Source organism: Pyxicephalus adspersus, chromosome Z (genome assembly GCF_032062135.1).
Source record: "Pyxicephalus adspersus chromosome Z, UCB_Pads_2.0, whole genome shotgun sequence".
Taxonomy (NCBI): domain Eukaryota; kingdom Metazoa; phylum Chordata; class Amphibia; order Anura; family Pyxicephalidae; genus Pyxicephalus; species Pyxicephalus adspersus.
The window spans coordinates 64,323,802-64,339,688 of NC_092871.1; the positions used below are offsets into that span (position 1 = coordinate 64,323,802).

The following is a 15,887-nucleotide window of genomic DNA, read 5'->3' on the forward strand; positions in this document are numbered from 1 at the left end:
CCCCCTTTGTCACATCCCAGACCTGGTCAATGGCAGAGAGATATCCGTAACCTTGACCACAACCTAATCTCAGACTGCCTTACGTCCTTAACCCCCACCCTCTCCAAAATCACATCTCTAGATAAAGCTCCTACTCAGTTCAACCACACCCTTTCTCTTGCTCTGTATAAATTATCCCCTGGCACCTTCCACTACCCCCGTTTTGCTAACTCCCGACCATGGCACAACAATTACACCAAACATCTACAAAAGACTGTTTGTGTAGCTGAGCGCAAGTGGAGGAAATCTGGCACCAGTTCTGACTTCAAATCCAGACTACAACATTTTAACACTGAACTCACTGTCTCCAAGCAAAATTATTTCTGCGCAGTCATTTCCTCTCAAGCTTCCAACCCACACAGCCTCTTCTCAACAATTGACTCCCTCCTAAACCCCACACCTGCTCCCCCACAACAACCTTCTTTGTTCAAGACATAGCCATTTTTTACTTTAAAGAAAAAAATGACAAAAACAGACTGTTTGTCTCTGCTCATTGTGGCACACCAACCATACCCACCCCTTCCACCTGTAAATCATCACTGACTTCTCTCAGCCCTGTTACTCTGGATAAAGTTTCCTCTCTTTTCTCATCATCTCCATCTACTACCTGTCCGCTGGATCCAATTCCCTCTGATCTACTTTGTGCCTTTTACTCCAATCTGGCCCCGACCCTAACCAAACTATTCAACCTCTCCTTTTCTACTGTATCTACCCCTCCACTTTCAAACATGCCATTATTCTACCTATTCTGAAGAAACCCCTGCTAGACCCCTTCCTACCTTCTAGCCCAGGGGTGTAGTGAGGCGGGAACGTGGTGCCCTAACGTTTTTTTTGGGACCCCCGTATTGGCTTTCCCTGTCCGCTTGCCATTGATAGCCTTTTTTTATTATCGTGCACCCTCTTCTTTTTTTACGACTACACCCCTCCTTTTAGCTACTGTCCTATCTCCCTTCTCCCATATGTTTCTAAACTTGTTGAGTGCCTTGTCTACAAAAGATTCATTGATTACCTGAGCACCAGCTCTCTCCCTGACCTTCTCCATTCTGGATTTCAAGCTGCCCATTCCATCAAAACAGTTCTTACTAATGTGGCCAATGACTTCATCAGAGCTAAGTCTCAAGGCAACTTTTCCCTTCTCCTTGATGTTTCCCCTGCTTTTGACACTGTTGATCACCCCCTTCTAAAACAAATCATGCGCTCCATTGGTATCAGTGACACTGCTCTCTCTTGGTTTGCTTCCTACCTGTCTGACTGCTCCTTTCAAATTTCTTTCAATGGTGATTCCTCTTCTCCTACTCTCCTCCCTGTTGGTGTTCCCTGAGGGTCAGTCCTTGGACTGATTCTCTTTTCTCTGTACACCTCCTCTCTCAGTAGTCTTGTTTCCTCCTTTGGTTTACAGTACCTTCTGTATGCTGATGACACTCAGATCTATCTGTCTACCCCTGACTTGTCTCGCTCAGTCCTAGAAAGGTTTCATGATGCCTGTTAGAAATCTCATCATGGATCTCTGACAGATTTCTAAAACTCAACCTGGACAAAATTGAACTCATCATCTCCCCCCCCCCCCCCCTCTCACAAATCTCCCCCTGGTTACTTCCAACTGTCAACACTTATTCGTACCTCCCCACAGGCATGTTGCTTGGTGTCACCTTCTGCCCTCTCATATACTTCTCATATTCAGAACATTTCTAGGTCCTGTCACTTTCACCAGTGCAACATCTCCCCTACCTGTCCTCGGGGACCACCAAACTCCTTGTACATGCTCTTATCCTCTCTCGTCTAGACTACTGTAACCTTCTCCTCTCTGGTATTAACTAACCTAACTCTTTCCTCTACAGTCTAATTTAAATGCTGCAGCCAGACTCATATCTCCTTCCCACTGCTGTTCTTCTGCTGCATTTCTTTGTAGTTCTCTTCATTGGCTTCCATTTCACCTTAGAATCAAATTCAAGCTCCTGTGTTTTGCCTTCAAATCCTTCCACAGTTTTTGTCCCACTTACCTTTCTGTCATGGTAAAAAAAAAAAATCCCCTAGCCGCTCTCTTCTGTTTTCCAATGACTTACTACTGACTTCTTCACTCATAATCTCATCACACACATGGCTCCAAGACTTTCCTAGAGTTGCTCCAACTTTCTGGAATGGTCTTCCTCATCCTATTCGGCCTGTTTCTTCTTTTTGCTCATTTAAAAGAGCACTCAAAACCCAAACTTGCCTACCCATCTTCTTTCTTTTGAAACCCTCACTACTTCCCACCACTACATATCTCCCCTCCTATTGTGTGTTACTTCCCCAACCTCCTTGATTGCAAGCGCTTCAGGGCAGGGTCTTCTTCTCCTCTTGTGTCACTGTCTGTATTTGTCTGTCAATTGCATATGTTGGCACGATATACATCTTGTTTATTAATAATATTAATATTAATAAAGTCGCTGACAATATTTAAACTCACTAAGGTTTATATCCACTGGAAACCGGAGATAGCAATGTTACATGTGGCGGGTTTCACACAAAAACGATAAAAATGATCCCTGGTATGCCATCTACTAAATGCTCCAAAGGCATGTATATTAGTTTACCGGAAAACAGATACCCCACCGACTGTTGGCCAATGGCTAAGACGTCTGGCAGTTATCTATGCTATGGAAGAAATGATGGTGACCGGAGGCAGAATAGCAGTTCAGTACTACCACAGAATACATAGAGCCGCTTAATGATGGCATTGCCCAACTACCAGTGAAATAAAGTAAAAATTGTGGTGATTGGCTATTTCAAGACCAACATTTGGGTCCCTAAATTGAGATCGCACATTAGGAACCCCCAGGGGCCACTTCCATGGCATTGAGCATTAGGGTACTGCCAATTGGCTGTGCGCTGTGGTACCTTAAATATAAATTTGCCCGCTCACCAATCTTTAAGACTGCGTTCAGATAGGTGGTGAGGTGGCACTGCGGTTACCCCTTCCCCTTGCCATGGAACCCTGCTTGGGGGGGGAGATGCTTAGTACCACTCACTGCCACCTGGAGTCAAATCTGCAGACGCTGCTCATTTTTGAATATATATATATATATTTAATTGTGTTTTGTGTAATGCAATATTATTATTACCTTCTAATAAAAGAATTTTAAAAATCTGTCCTTGTTTTTCAATATATAGTTTTGTATATTTCATCCAAGGGTGGTGCTCCCGAATTACTCCTTGAAAAAGTGGGCTCTGACCCAAAAAAGGTTGGGAACCTATGGTCTCAACAAATATTACAATACACATACAGGATGAGCATACTTTTGTTAATGTAATTATAGAACTTAAAATATACAGCCACATCACACTAAAAAAAAAAACATTTTTGTGGGACTAACTCTCACTTAGTTTGGGTTTATATATAATTGCCTATAGGTTGATGTAACAAAATAATCTTTCTTTAACTTTCAGGTTACTGATCATGCCACCACTGCTCTCTTGCATTACCAGCTGCCTCAGATGCCAGACGTAGTGGTCCGATCTTTCATGGTGAGAAAAGAATTTACTAACCCGTGTTTATTTTTTAGAAAAATATATATAGAGAGAGCATGTGGAATACCGTAACCATATTGTGTTATTATTTTAGTACTTTGCACATTTTCTAATGGTGTATAATATGATGCTTTCTGTTGAAATACCAGGAAAAATCACCTTAGGTAGATCAAAATCTCCTTGTCCAAGCTTTCAGGTTGATATCTCTACCTATACCCAATATTTTGTACTTGTAACTGAATTATATTTAACTGTTGTTTAAAGCAGTTACAATTTATGTAAAAATAGAAGCACTAAAACATTATTCTGCTGCATGTTTTCTCGTCTTGTCCCATTAGGATTTTAGCCAATCTAGTCTGACAGGTGCAAAGGTCTAATAATCACCAGACCAAAGTTATAGAATTGGCAAGCAGGTTCTGTGTTTATTATCTTTGAGGGAAGGGGAGGGCTCCTTGATTTATCTGTAAAACTCCAGTCCACCATCCTAAACATCTGACAGACGTTCAATGAAAGTGTCAATATTCTGGTCCTTCCACCAATCTGCAGAGCACTGCAGCTTGCAGAGCACCAACATGTCCTAATTACCCTCAGCATTGGGGCTGCTTTAATCTCATGGTGCACCTCCCAACCTGCTGTACAAATGTTTTTTTTTTTTTTTTTATTTGAATCCACCGTATTTCCTTCACTTACAATTTAAATCACACACATTATAGGGAATATGCATAGTAATAGGCAGTTGATGTCAAAATGGTGATGGCAAAAGTGATGTTATAAAAAAAAAGGACTTTGTCACTACATTTTTTTATTGAAGCTTTCACATTCCTGAGGCATTTAAATACAAGTTGTACAAAGTCTTACAGTTGATTTTCTTTAGAAAGCAGCCACAGTCTTAGTACAAAAACCTGTCTTGTGCCAGCATTCTGGAGTGGAAGTAGTGTTCTTTCTGTGGCTTTATGACATACCCTTTGCTGAATCAAGGCTTGTAGCTCTGCAATTGCAGAGGTCAAATTCACTTCTTAATGAAGAGCACGACCCTGCGGTGTGTCAGATATCTATTGATAGAGCACAGTCTCTATACAGAGCAATGGATCTTCTCTGCAACAAAATGGCAGTGGTTGCGCTGTTCTGTGTAGGTTGTGGATGCTTCTAAAGTGAACTAGTTGAAAAACTGTAAATACCTTTTGTGTTAATACACCATTATTGTATTTGATTTAAACTAAAAGTACAATTAGGTTTCAACACAATTTGTTTTAGAATTGGTAGTGTTCAATAAATACCAGGTAATCTTGCCATCATTTTCCATGTTCAGGCACTTAATTTTATAAGGTGACAGTGCTCTTTCTCTAAATTTTACTTTTGTATAAACACCTTGTCCTATGGGCTTGTCATGAAGGCTACAAGTCAACATGCAAACACATACTAGGCAGGCATACTGGGCAGCACGGTGGCTCAGGGGTTAGCACTCTGGCCTTTGCAGTGCTAGGTCCCAGGTTCGAATTCCAGCCAGGACGCTAGCATGGTTCTCCCCGTGTCTGCGTGGGTTTTTCTCCGGGTACTCCGGTTTCCTCCCACATCCCAAAAACATGCAGTTAGGTTAATTGGCTTCGCGCTAAATTGTCCTTAGACTACATTGATGACATATGACTATGGTAAGGACATTAGATTGTGAGCTCCTTTGAGGGACAGTTTAACAGAAATGTTATGCCGCTATAACTCCATGTTTGCATGCAAACAGATGATTCAAAAAGGCCTCAGAATATCAAAAGCAAGAGATGCAACAAAGGATTTTCTTACTTGAAAAGTGTTTTCTTGAATCTTGGAGTGCTTTATTTATTTTTTCAAGATCTCCTCAGATTCACATTGAAACTTAGCAGAAAGATCTTGTAATATAATAAACAAGTCACTGCTGTATTGCCACATTGTGCATTTTGACTGGTCTTGGTTTCCACCAATCCTAATAGTGAAACATACCCTAGACACAGGCTTCCAGCAGCACATTTATTGTCATTGTTGTCATTGTGCCTTCCCTTAGCCTCCTTGGCAACCTCATATAGGTATGCTCAGTTTTTAATAATCATAACTGTATTTAAGTAAAAATCTGCTTTAAAACTGCTCTTTTTTTCTAACTTACCACACCAATTAGGCTATAGCTCTTTTTTTTTGTACAGTTTTGCAGAATTCCTGGATTTTACCTGTATATTTTTAGCACAGTCTTCAGGCATCTTTGCCTTTTTTTTGAGAGTGTGGAGGTTTTCCTTCATGTTAAATAAAAAGTTCCCACCAGATGGAAGGCCAAATTTAGGACAGCTGAGTCTTCAAAGAAAAAAAGGCTCCAAGCCCGAAGCCTTCAGCTTAGCTATCTTGTGACCTTGTAAACAGAGGGGGACACAGTTTGTATGCTACTGCAGATTCAGTGTGTCTGCGCTGGGTTTGGGCCAGAGAGTGTCATCTTGTCACTATGAGCAGTAAACATGACAGGGTGACGCTTGTAATTTCACCACTTCTTCTTTTCTCCCTCCTCTTTGCAGACCTGGTTAAGAAGTTATATCAAGCTTTTTCAGGCTCCTTGCCAACGCTGCGGGAAGTTTTTACAAGAGGGCCTTCCACCCACATGGAGGGATTTCCGTACTTTGGAAGCTTTTCACGATACCTGCCGCCAGTAGTTGCTGTTCCCTGTTGGTCTTTTTCCGGACATTGTTTTCATGCCACTTATTTCAAATTTTTCAGACAGATTTACAAATTCATACTGTGAAATGAAGCTTTTCCCACCCAAGGGGGCCGCAGACCTTTGAACCTCACAGACACAGAAACTCTCTAAGGACCCTACTAATCTACGGCCAATCCTCTGTGACTGGGGCACATCAGTGACATTTGGAAGTGGCTGAATTTCAGACCTAATGGGGTATTGGGGATTTACAGTTGTTTTCCCATCTTATGAAATGCTATTTTATCTCTAAATAGACTGGAAAATATTGAGTTTTCTATCTCTATGATGAACCAGTTTTGATTTAAAAAAAATGAGCTATTGTATATCTTTGTTTTGCTTTTGATAAAATGTTTTTTTTATCATCTTTGAAGCCAAGAATTTGTCCATAAACTGGAAAATACAGAAGGGTGCATAAGGCTGTATAATTGTGTTTGCCTTTGTTTGCTACATTTCCCTCACGTACCATCTATAATGTTGCAAGGAGCATTATTAATCTTTATGTTGTTCACTTGCTACTAAATGCACTGGTTGTCCTGTGTTCAATGAATGTTTTCAGTGTCAGATCTTTAGTGGTATTGAGTATGTGTGAGGCTTTAATACCCTAATATGTTATATATATCAGCAGTCATCTGAACATAAAAGTCCTTTCCAGTTTTAGCATTGGAATAGACTGTGGGGGAAAACTGAATCACAGCTGTTGCTTCAGCTGTCACTTTTTCACAAGAATCAATGCAAAGTCAACAGGACACCCTGGTGACATGATGACAAAGTATTAAGAGTTTGTGTTTCCAAATGAGGTGCTGGAAATGTTGGGTGACCTAGAGACCAGAAGTTACCAGACTACACATATACTACACATCAGCAATTTTGTGGAGCATCAAATGCAGAAGACCAAGAAAAAGGAAAACTGACAAATAAGCACTCCACCCAGCTCAATCACTCACTAACTGCTTTTCTGAAGGTAAAATGTAGTTTAAATGTATCCTGAACTTTTTCTTTTAGTTTTGGATGAAGTATAAAAAGATTAAAACCCTTTGCCATTTTTTCCATGTCCATGCAACATTGGTTAGATTTCTGTTCATTTTCTGCCTCGGGGACACAACAGGAAGTTAGTTCTCTTTACTTTGGAAAAAATCCTTAAGTTTTTAGACAATTGTCCTCCAGTCTTCCATTGAAAGATTTTTTTTATTACTTCTTACTGTAAACATTTACGTTTTCTCTAGTCACTCGAACAAACAGGGACAAATCCCAATAATATCAACTCCAATCTAGCAAAGAGCCTAACTCTTTCCCGCTTCTTCATCTAACCCCTTTCAGTCCTGACTATATGTGTAAGGCTCATAGCTCCTAGTCATGTGATTGCTGAAGAGTAGATAGTCTGGTCACATTTCTGGCCATTCCTTTCAGCAGAGGTTTCGATTGACTGCCCAGTCACTGACATATATAGCAAGCTGTATTACATTTTCAAACAGAAGTTGTGGAGCACAACAAAGATATTTTACTAGCTTTATTTTGTCCGAAATTTAATGTACCAATTTATTGTAGCCAAAGGGGGGTCAATTCCTGAAAAGAACAACCAGCAATCCTCTTAATTGAACTTGTTGCAGCCCTCAGTCATGCCAGGAATATCAGGTAATGTTGGTAGTCAGCCTTGTTTGCCACTTCTTGTTTTTCTATAGAAAATTGAAGCAACAGTCGCATATGGGGAATTTTTTCCAGTAAAGTCTCTTTTCAAACCACACCCTTGAACTCTGGAAGTGTTCATTATCACCTGCAAGGACAGCAAGAAACAGCCTAAGGGCCTATGTCAACAGCTCTGTCACGGAGCAATTGAAGCGTGCTGTCAGGTGCATTCAGCCTACATGTAATTTCAGTTAGATACACTTCTCAGATAATTCAGGGTTTGTTGACTATTATAAAAAACCCTCAGTTGACCACCTCCTGACCTGCATTTGACCTTCTTCTAGTGGTTTTGTATGGGGAAGAGGGGAACCAAGACCATCTGTGCAGGCCCTAATTCTTGAAATGAAGCCTACCTTGTTACAGTCAGGCAGTTTTTGGCCATCTTCATCGTAAATAATAAAAGTGTATATCAAATAGCTGCAAGCCAGAGAAAAAAAAGATTCAGATTCTCGTCCGATATCAGCCCTGAGCCGATTATCGGGCAAGAGCCATTGGAAGTGAGTACGTAGCTTTAGTCTATCTCCTCTTTAATTAGGTTTGTGTGGATCACATGTTACCACTTGGCCTTGTACTGAGTTTGGTCATTTTTCTACTGCTGAGATTTCTGAATGTGGTGGGGATATTCCAGTAAGAAATCCTATTTTTCAACAAAGTAAAAAATTTAAATTATTTGTGTATTATTTTTATTATCGCACCTGCTTTGCAGCACACCAGTGCACATGCCAAAAAAGGGTCCATGTTGTTGGCTGTGTGGCATTGGCCGCCCTCTGCCAATGGGCTGCTTCAAAGAAAAGCACATTTTTGCAAAATTTAGGTGTTTGGTATGGGTGTATTACCAAACACCTAAATTGTGCAAAAATGTACTGTTCTTTAAAATAAGTTGTGGGAATGTTCCTGAAGCACTCCTGAGCAATCAACATCTAAAATAATAATTTAAATTTTAAATCCTAAACAGAAAAAGCAGTTATGGGGAAATCTCAGTATAAAGAACAAAAAAAGATAGGCTTGAGTATTCCCTTTTTTTCTTTTTATTGTAATTGATATTACATTTTTCTGGTACAAAAGAGTTTTATTGAAAATATTGAGAAACAGGTACAAGCATCCAGGAGCATAGCATAAGAAATGTACAAACAAATATCAACAATTATATAAGAGACTCATAACAAAAGATAGAAGGACAAATAGTGGTTACTGCACAGCAATTGCCACCACTGTCAGGAAACCTCAATACACATTTCTCTCCATTTTTAAAACTACTGCATACCCTGGAAAAACATATACTTTACCAGCAGTATGACAATGACATATTTATTTAGTGACAATGATATTTCACAATAGTAGTAGATGATTCCTGCTAATACTAGTTTTGTTAGTCTTAGGTGAACACAGGTTCACGTTTAGGAGTCATTATCCCTTATTAAGGTGCAGTCTAGGAATTACCTTATGAGGGCACAATTTTAGAAGGTATGCAAGCAGCAATAATTTTAATATAGGGCATGTCCTTATAGCTGATGTTCTGTGGAGACCTTCCCTTGAAGGCTTGCTCAGACCTAGCGTGCCATTGCCTTTTGGCCTGTACGACACGCAAACCATTAGGTTAAAAAGCAAATGTATCATATTCTTTCAAAGACTGGTGGGACACGGCCTTGTTGATAATCATTATTTATCAGGCCTTACCACACAATGACCTTACTAGTGCTATTTTATGGCAGTTCCTGGATGGTCTCAACTCTTAAAATGCTTAATGCTAACTTCTACCTTGGAAGATCTAGCCCTTGCAGAATTGGTGAGTTGTATTCCTAGAATGATCATTAGAGCAAGCATCAGTTTTTTTGTAATGCAATTTTTTGAAAGATGAAGGAGAAATGCAGCCAAAGAACAACAATTGATATGTCAATTTAAAATTACCCTACCAAGATACCAATACTGGAGCTGCCATTGTTGATCTATTCGTAAACGTTTGTCAACAAGTCCCTGGTATTACTAATTTGTGATTTCCTTAAAAGTTAAAGAGTATACAGTTCTTTATTGGCTGTATTTCAGGTCAATGACTTACTAGGTGCTGAAGCAATGAATGAGATTACAGCATTGAGGCCTGCATCTTAAAGAACCTGTTAGTAACTTTCACTTCCTTATTTTACAGATACACTTCCAGTTAGCACAAAATACCATTTTCCAGACAAACTACTAATGTCACCACATGAGCACAGATTTTTTTCCCCTTTTGTTTCTAATGGATACCACAGAACATTTTTAACACACTTCAACAGCCTGTGATAAGACAGACATGGAAAATTGTCAAACTGCAGGTCCTGTAGTCATACCACTCTGCTAAACCACCTAGGCACAAGAAACGATTGTGTTTCCTACACCTAATATAGAGCTCAATTGAATCTGCCTTTGTCAGCATTTATTCCTGTTTTCTCTCTGCCCTGTTATGTTCTCATTTTTTAAATTGTCTGTCTGCTGAGGTATTTTCATCCGTCAGGCAGGGGTTTATGACCCAGTTTGTAGTCTTACACCAAAATGCTAGATATATCTGGCTCTGTTGGAGATCCTCTGTTGGATGAAAAACCCTTAGCAGGAACTTGATGGCTGCAGTCATTTATCATCATGCTTATTACAATAAACTTTTTATGTGGGGCATTGCTTGATTTTTAGAGCACTCCAGATTCATTGCTGGTAGCTGGAGCCAGCATGTTAAAATACCTTATTAAACCAACCCTTAATGGAAGATGATCTTCATTGAACAACAATATGAAAAATGTGACAAGGAGTATAAACTCTTTTTCCCAATTACAGCCCTTAGACTGCGGCTAAAGGGACTAAATATGAGGAAGGTTAGTTGAGCTACGACATGCATTGGACAGGTCTAATATTACCAGGCTAACAAGGTGAACTCTTTGTTGACACGGATATTGTTTGATGGTAGGGTTCATTCCTCCCCACTTGCAATGAAGGATGATATAGGTTTCCCACATGATAAGATCCAGCTAAAATGGCATCCCTCTTTGACCGCTATTATTGTACTCTATACTGCACTTTCTCTCATGCGCAGCGCTCTCCTGGGGACTCCTTAACTGCTGAGATTCAAAACTATCTCTCCTCACTTAAACTCCCTAAAATCAACTCAATTTGTCTGAATATGCCTAATATGTAAGTCTCAAAAGACAAAATCTATATATTTATTAAAAGTCTTCCCTTCAATTAAGGCTCTGGTCCAGATGGCCTCCCATATTTATATTACAACACATTTCTCTCCACTCTTCTTCCACACTCTTCCTATCTCTCTACAATCGATTCATGTAGGAAGACCCTGTCCCATCCAGTATGTTACTATCTCACATTACTGTGATTCCTAAACCGAGAAAGGATCATATGGTCAATGCTCAAACTGTAAACCCATTGCCCTAATAAACAAAATCCTTAAAATATTCACTAGGATACTGGGAAACTGCTTATCCAAGCTACTTCCCTTGATGACCCATATTGATCAGACAGGCTTCATCCCCTTTAGGCATGCCAGTGATAATACACGCAGAGCTATATCAATATTTGGCATAATTAGCCAAATAATTAGCCAAGAATAAAACACCATCCTTAATACTAAGTCTGGATGCAGAAAAGGCCTTTGATCATCTTAGCTGGCCACGTTTGTTACTCTTTACAACTTTGGGATCAAGGGACCTTTCCTACATTCAATTAATGTGCTTTACACCACACCATCAGCCACAGTGAAGCTACCCCATGCAACATCCAATCCCTTTCATTTTAGTGATGGGACCATGCAGGGCTGACCACTATCACCCCTATTGTTCACCCTCTCCATAGGGCACCTTCTGGCCGCTATTAGGGCCAATTCAGACATCCAATGTGCTGATGTCCGTGGAGCCCCATACACTATTTCTCTGCATGCAGATGATATCCTTCTCACTCTCACCCAGCCCCTCACTTCTCTCCCAAACATTTTGAATGAATTGTCTCTCTAGTTATAAGGTAAACTTCCAGAAAACAGAAGCTCTCCCACTGAATATGTTGCCCTCTCTGACAAAATTCCTCTCACTTTACATGGAAAACATCCCATCTAAAATATTTAGGTGTGAACATTACTTCCTCATATCCACCCCTTTACACACATAACTTCCCCCCTCTATTTAAGGAATTTAGAGATTCCCTGGCTAAATGAAAACACTGCCATCTTTCCCTGCTAGGCATTGTTGCCTCCCTAAAAATAATGCTGCCTGTAAAGCTGTACTATTTTGAAACAGTACCAGTCCCTAAGCGAGTCCTCTAGAAATTGCAGGTGGTCTTTATAGACTTTATCTGGTCCTCTAGGAGGCACCGCTTAGCAAAAAGAATCCTATGCACTCCTAAAGATCTAGGTGGGTTGGGGACCCCTGATCTATAAAACATAATGCCTAGTCGCTCACTTGTGCTGTCTGGCTTTCTGGTCTGTTCTCTATCCCCCCAGTATGTGGCAAGTGATTGAAGAGAGATGGGTGCTGCTCACTCGTCTAAATGTGATGATGAGGTTGCTCACTTTTGTTATCTGAGTATGATTTACTTTTCCCTAAGCTATTTACGAAGAATATCTGTAGGCAATGTAAAGCCAAATATGCCCTTACCAACCCAGCCTCTAAAATGAACTCACTGATGTGGTGATGAATATCTTTATACTCACCTACTACCTCACACCTGTATGCTGTTCCATTACTCCCCCCCCCCCCCTCCAACCTTGTTTGTATGTTATTGAATCTTTTCTGATAATATTGAAAAGTAGCATGGCCAAATAAAATACAGCTGCCAGTAAAGAGAGCTGGCTCTCTTCTTGTCCAACCAAAATTCAATCAAAATTTTCTTGTAAACAAAACAAATGTTCTATTTGGAAGAAAATATTTAATTAAGCTGCATAAATCCCCAGTGGTCAGTCCAGTAAATACAGAGCTGCCTCCCCTGACTAAAGTCGAGTGTCCTCCCAGCTACAGCAAGGCCTGTGACCTGACATTATTCACCTCCAGTTGTGCAATACTGCCTGGTAATCTCCCTGCCTCAGCGCCAGTTTGTGATTGAACAGTGAAGGAGAGTAAAGGTTATCTCCTTCCTTCAATCAGTATGTTCCATGTAAGTGCATTGATACTGCAGTTGACCCTGACTGGTCCATGCTAGTGCCCCTCCTTTCCCCATTATGAATTAATTTAAGGTATTTTATAGTGGTTGCATTAAACATTCATGCCATTTAATAATTACAAAACACATCAGTTGTGTTTTATTCCTTTCCTGAGGTATGCGTTTTAGTGATGTCCCTTTGTCCCTTTGATTTATCACAATTTTAATTAATCAAGTATAATCAAAGTATGCTTACCATAGCATCTTAGTCCACATCAATTTTAATTGTATCAGCATATGTTTACTTTAAAACGGGTCGGCAAAATTTTATTTTTATGGGGTGGGCGGGAGCACACTAGACAATACCCACCCTAATGACTCCACTCACCACCAGGTAACACCCCCTGAAGTGAAATCCCTCCCCTCCGTATGCATTGCGGAGGAGAGGGCTTTCCCTTCAGGGAGTCTTCCCAGTTTACCTCGCTGGCGGAAGTATCAACGCAGGCCACGGTAAATAGGGGAGCCACTGCAAGGGGCCGGCACCGGGGCTATTTTCATCTTCACTTAGGAAGTCCGTGTTTGGTTTGCCTCATCTAGCCAATCACGTTTATTGACCAGGTGGGTGAAGTTTTCACTTCTTTAAAAAGAGATTTGCACGGTATTGCTTTCTGCACACTCCACAACAAATCCAGAGAGATTTAGCATAAATTTAGGGTCTGTTTAAATAGAACAACAAAACAAATTGCGCATCTTGAAAAGGTCATTACAGACGTTGTCTGCATTATCACTATGTATATACACAGTGAACTTTTATATCATGACTTAACATTCCCTACCTTTTTAACCCCCCCTTCATTTATAGGTAATTTCCGAATAGTCAAGTTTTAGGACGTAAGACATTTCAAAGTTTTTTTAAAGCCAATATGATCCTACCTTATATCAGAATTAAAAATTCATACCAGTATTTATTACTTCTCTCCAATAACTAATTTATGAACTGTAAAATATTTCCAGAGTCATGCTGACCTTACACAGGACTAAAAGCTGTTTAAAGGGAATTCCCAGAGTAAGGTAAGCCTATACTTAAAGGGAACTAAAAGAAAAATAAAATGAGAGAAGGTAGGTTGTTTATTTGGGACAGGTGATGTTCCTTCTGCAATAAATATACTTACCTGTCTGTTTGCAATGTTTTCTCAAATGTACACTGAGGTGCTTGTGCAATGTATTATGGTGGGCATCTCATATACCCCCAGCTGCCAGGAATGAATTAGCTCCCTTGTGCATGCTCAAGATATGTCATACTGGTCTGGCCATTCAAGGTGGCTGAAGATCCTAAACCCAGAAAGGGACTAAAGGAAGGTGCTTCAAAAAAAAAAAAAAGGAAAACCCAGTAAGGACTGGATCAAGTACAGATGAGTTTTAGTTTTTTTTATTTTATTTTAAAAAATTGCAATCAGGCAGGTAATTATTGCACAAAGGACATCAGTTGACCCTTTTGCAAAAAAAAGGCCTGCCTGCTTGCAGTTTTTTATATTTTACTTTTAGTTCCGCTTTAGAGCAGTAGTTACATTTCCTACTGCTACCATTAAACCGCTGTCTAACGATGTTTATCGAGAAATCTACCACAGGACTAGGCAGCTTATGGTGAGGAGGAGTCTGACAGCTGCTTTTAGATCTGCAAGCTGCCATTTGCATACTGGGTTACTGTTACAAGCAGTTCACCAATTTCAATATGGGTGCAGCCATATGAAAAAGAGGTGACTCTGAGACAGCTCTGGACAGAGTTTGTATTGTTCTGTGCCTATTTTACCTATTAATGTTCTTTATAAGTCTCCTCTCTTCTCTCATCATCTCCATCTACTACCTGTTCACTTGACCCAATTCCCTCTGATCTACTCAGTGCCCACTCCTTCACCCATCTCGTCATGGATGGCTGACAGATTTCTGAAACTCAACCTGGATAAAATAGGACTCATCATCTCCCTCCTTAAATTCCAAATATTTCTAACTGGTATAAACAGTTATTCATCCCTCCCCTCAGGCATAATGGCCCTGATTCATCAATGAAATGCGCGTACACTCGACGCGCGTATTTACGCGCCGGACGGCGAAGTCTATTGCCGCGAGTCGAGCCCGAGTTCTAGTGAACTCACCTGCTGGTTTCCCTGCAAAGATCGCGAATACGCCAATTAAGGCTAGTAATTTTCAGGTGCGCAATTCAGGAAATGTTAACCTCAATGATGAGGTGATAACAATTGATTAGCGCACACCTGCGAGCTGTTCTGTGTTCTCAAGTCCATTTTACAGGTCAGTTTGAATCTTTAAGTAAGTTTGCTTGGATGGTATGCATTGGTGTGATTTTTTGCAATCCTCATGATTCTTAGCTTCATTCTGCAATGTTTTTGTGCCTGGTTTGTAATGCCAGTTTCTGTAGTTTAGCAATTCTTCAGCAATGTGTTGTCATTTTTTCCACAAGTATTGGGTACAAATGTCTGCATGGTTTCCACACTAAACTCCTACTTAACCCCCTTGTTGCCTTTGTCACATATTGGTATTTTATTTATTTATTTATTTTTTTACAGCCTGACATTTGCACTCATGTTGATTTGTCCCCACACAACTACTGTGTTTACTTGTAGTTGTGTTATAGGTTTGTTGTCATTGTGCTGTGCTGCCTGATCTTAGCCCTATTGTATACAAACACACTTCCACTTGCTGTCCAAACTGGTTGTCAATTAGTTCTCCAGCTGAGTTGCATACTCTGAGTTGCATTCTAACACACCTGATGGTGATGGAAGGAGGTCCAGGTTGCCAAGCAAAACATCAAAGCACATTGATTGCCAAG

General features: G+C 40.2%; 1 protein-coding gene across 1 annotated transcript in view; it reads left to right on the forward strand.

Moving 5' to 3' along the window:
• Window positions 1–6,678, forward strand: part of MED27 (mediator complex subunit 27) — a 247,720-nt gene extending 241,042 nt beyond the window's left edge. Inside the window, exons 7-8 of the mRNA XM_072430758.1 lie at window positions 3,466–3,543; window positions 6,075–6,678. Coding sequence (XP_072286859.1) covers window positions 3,466–3,543; window positions 6,075–6,209 — 213 coding nt within the window. The 3' untranslated portion in view covers window positions 6,210–6,678. The remainder of the gene's footprint in view (window positions 1–3,465; window positions 3,544–6,074) is intronic.
• Window positions 6,679–15,887: the final 9,209 nt, after the last annotated feature.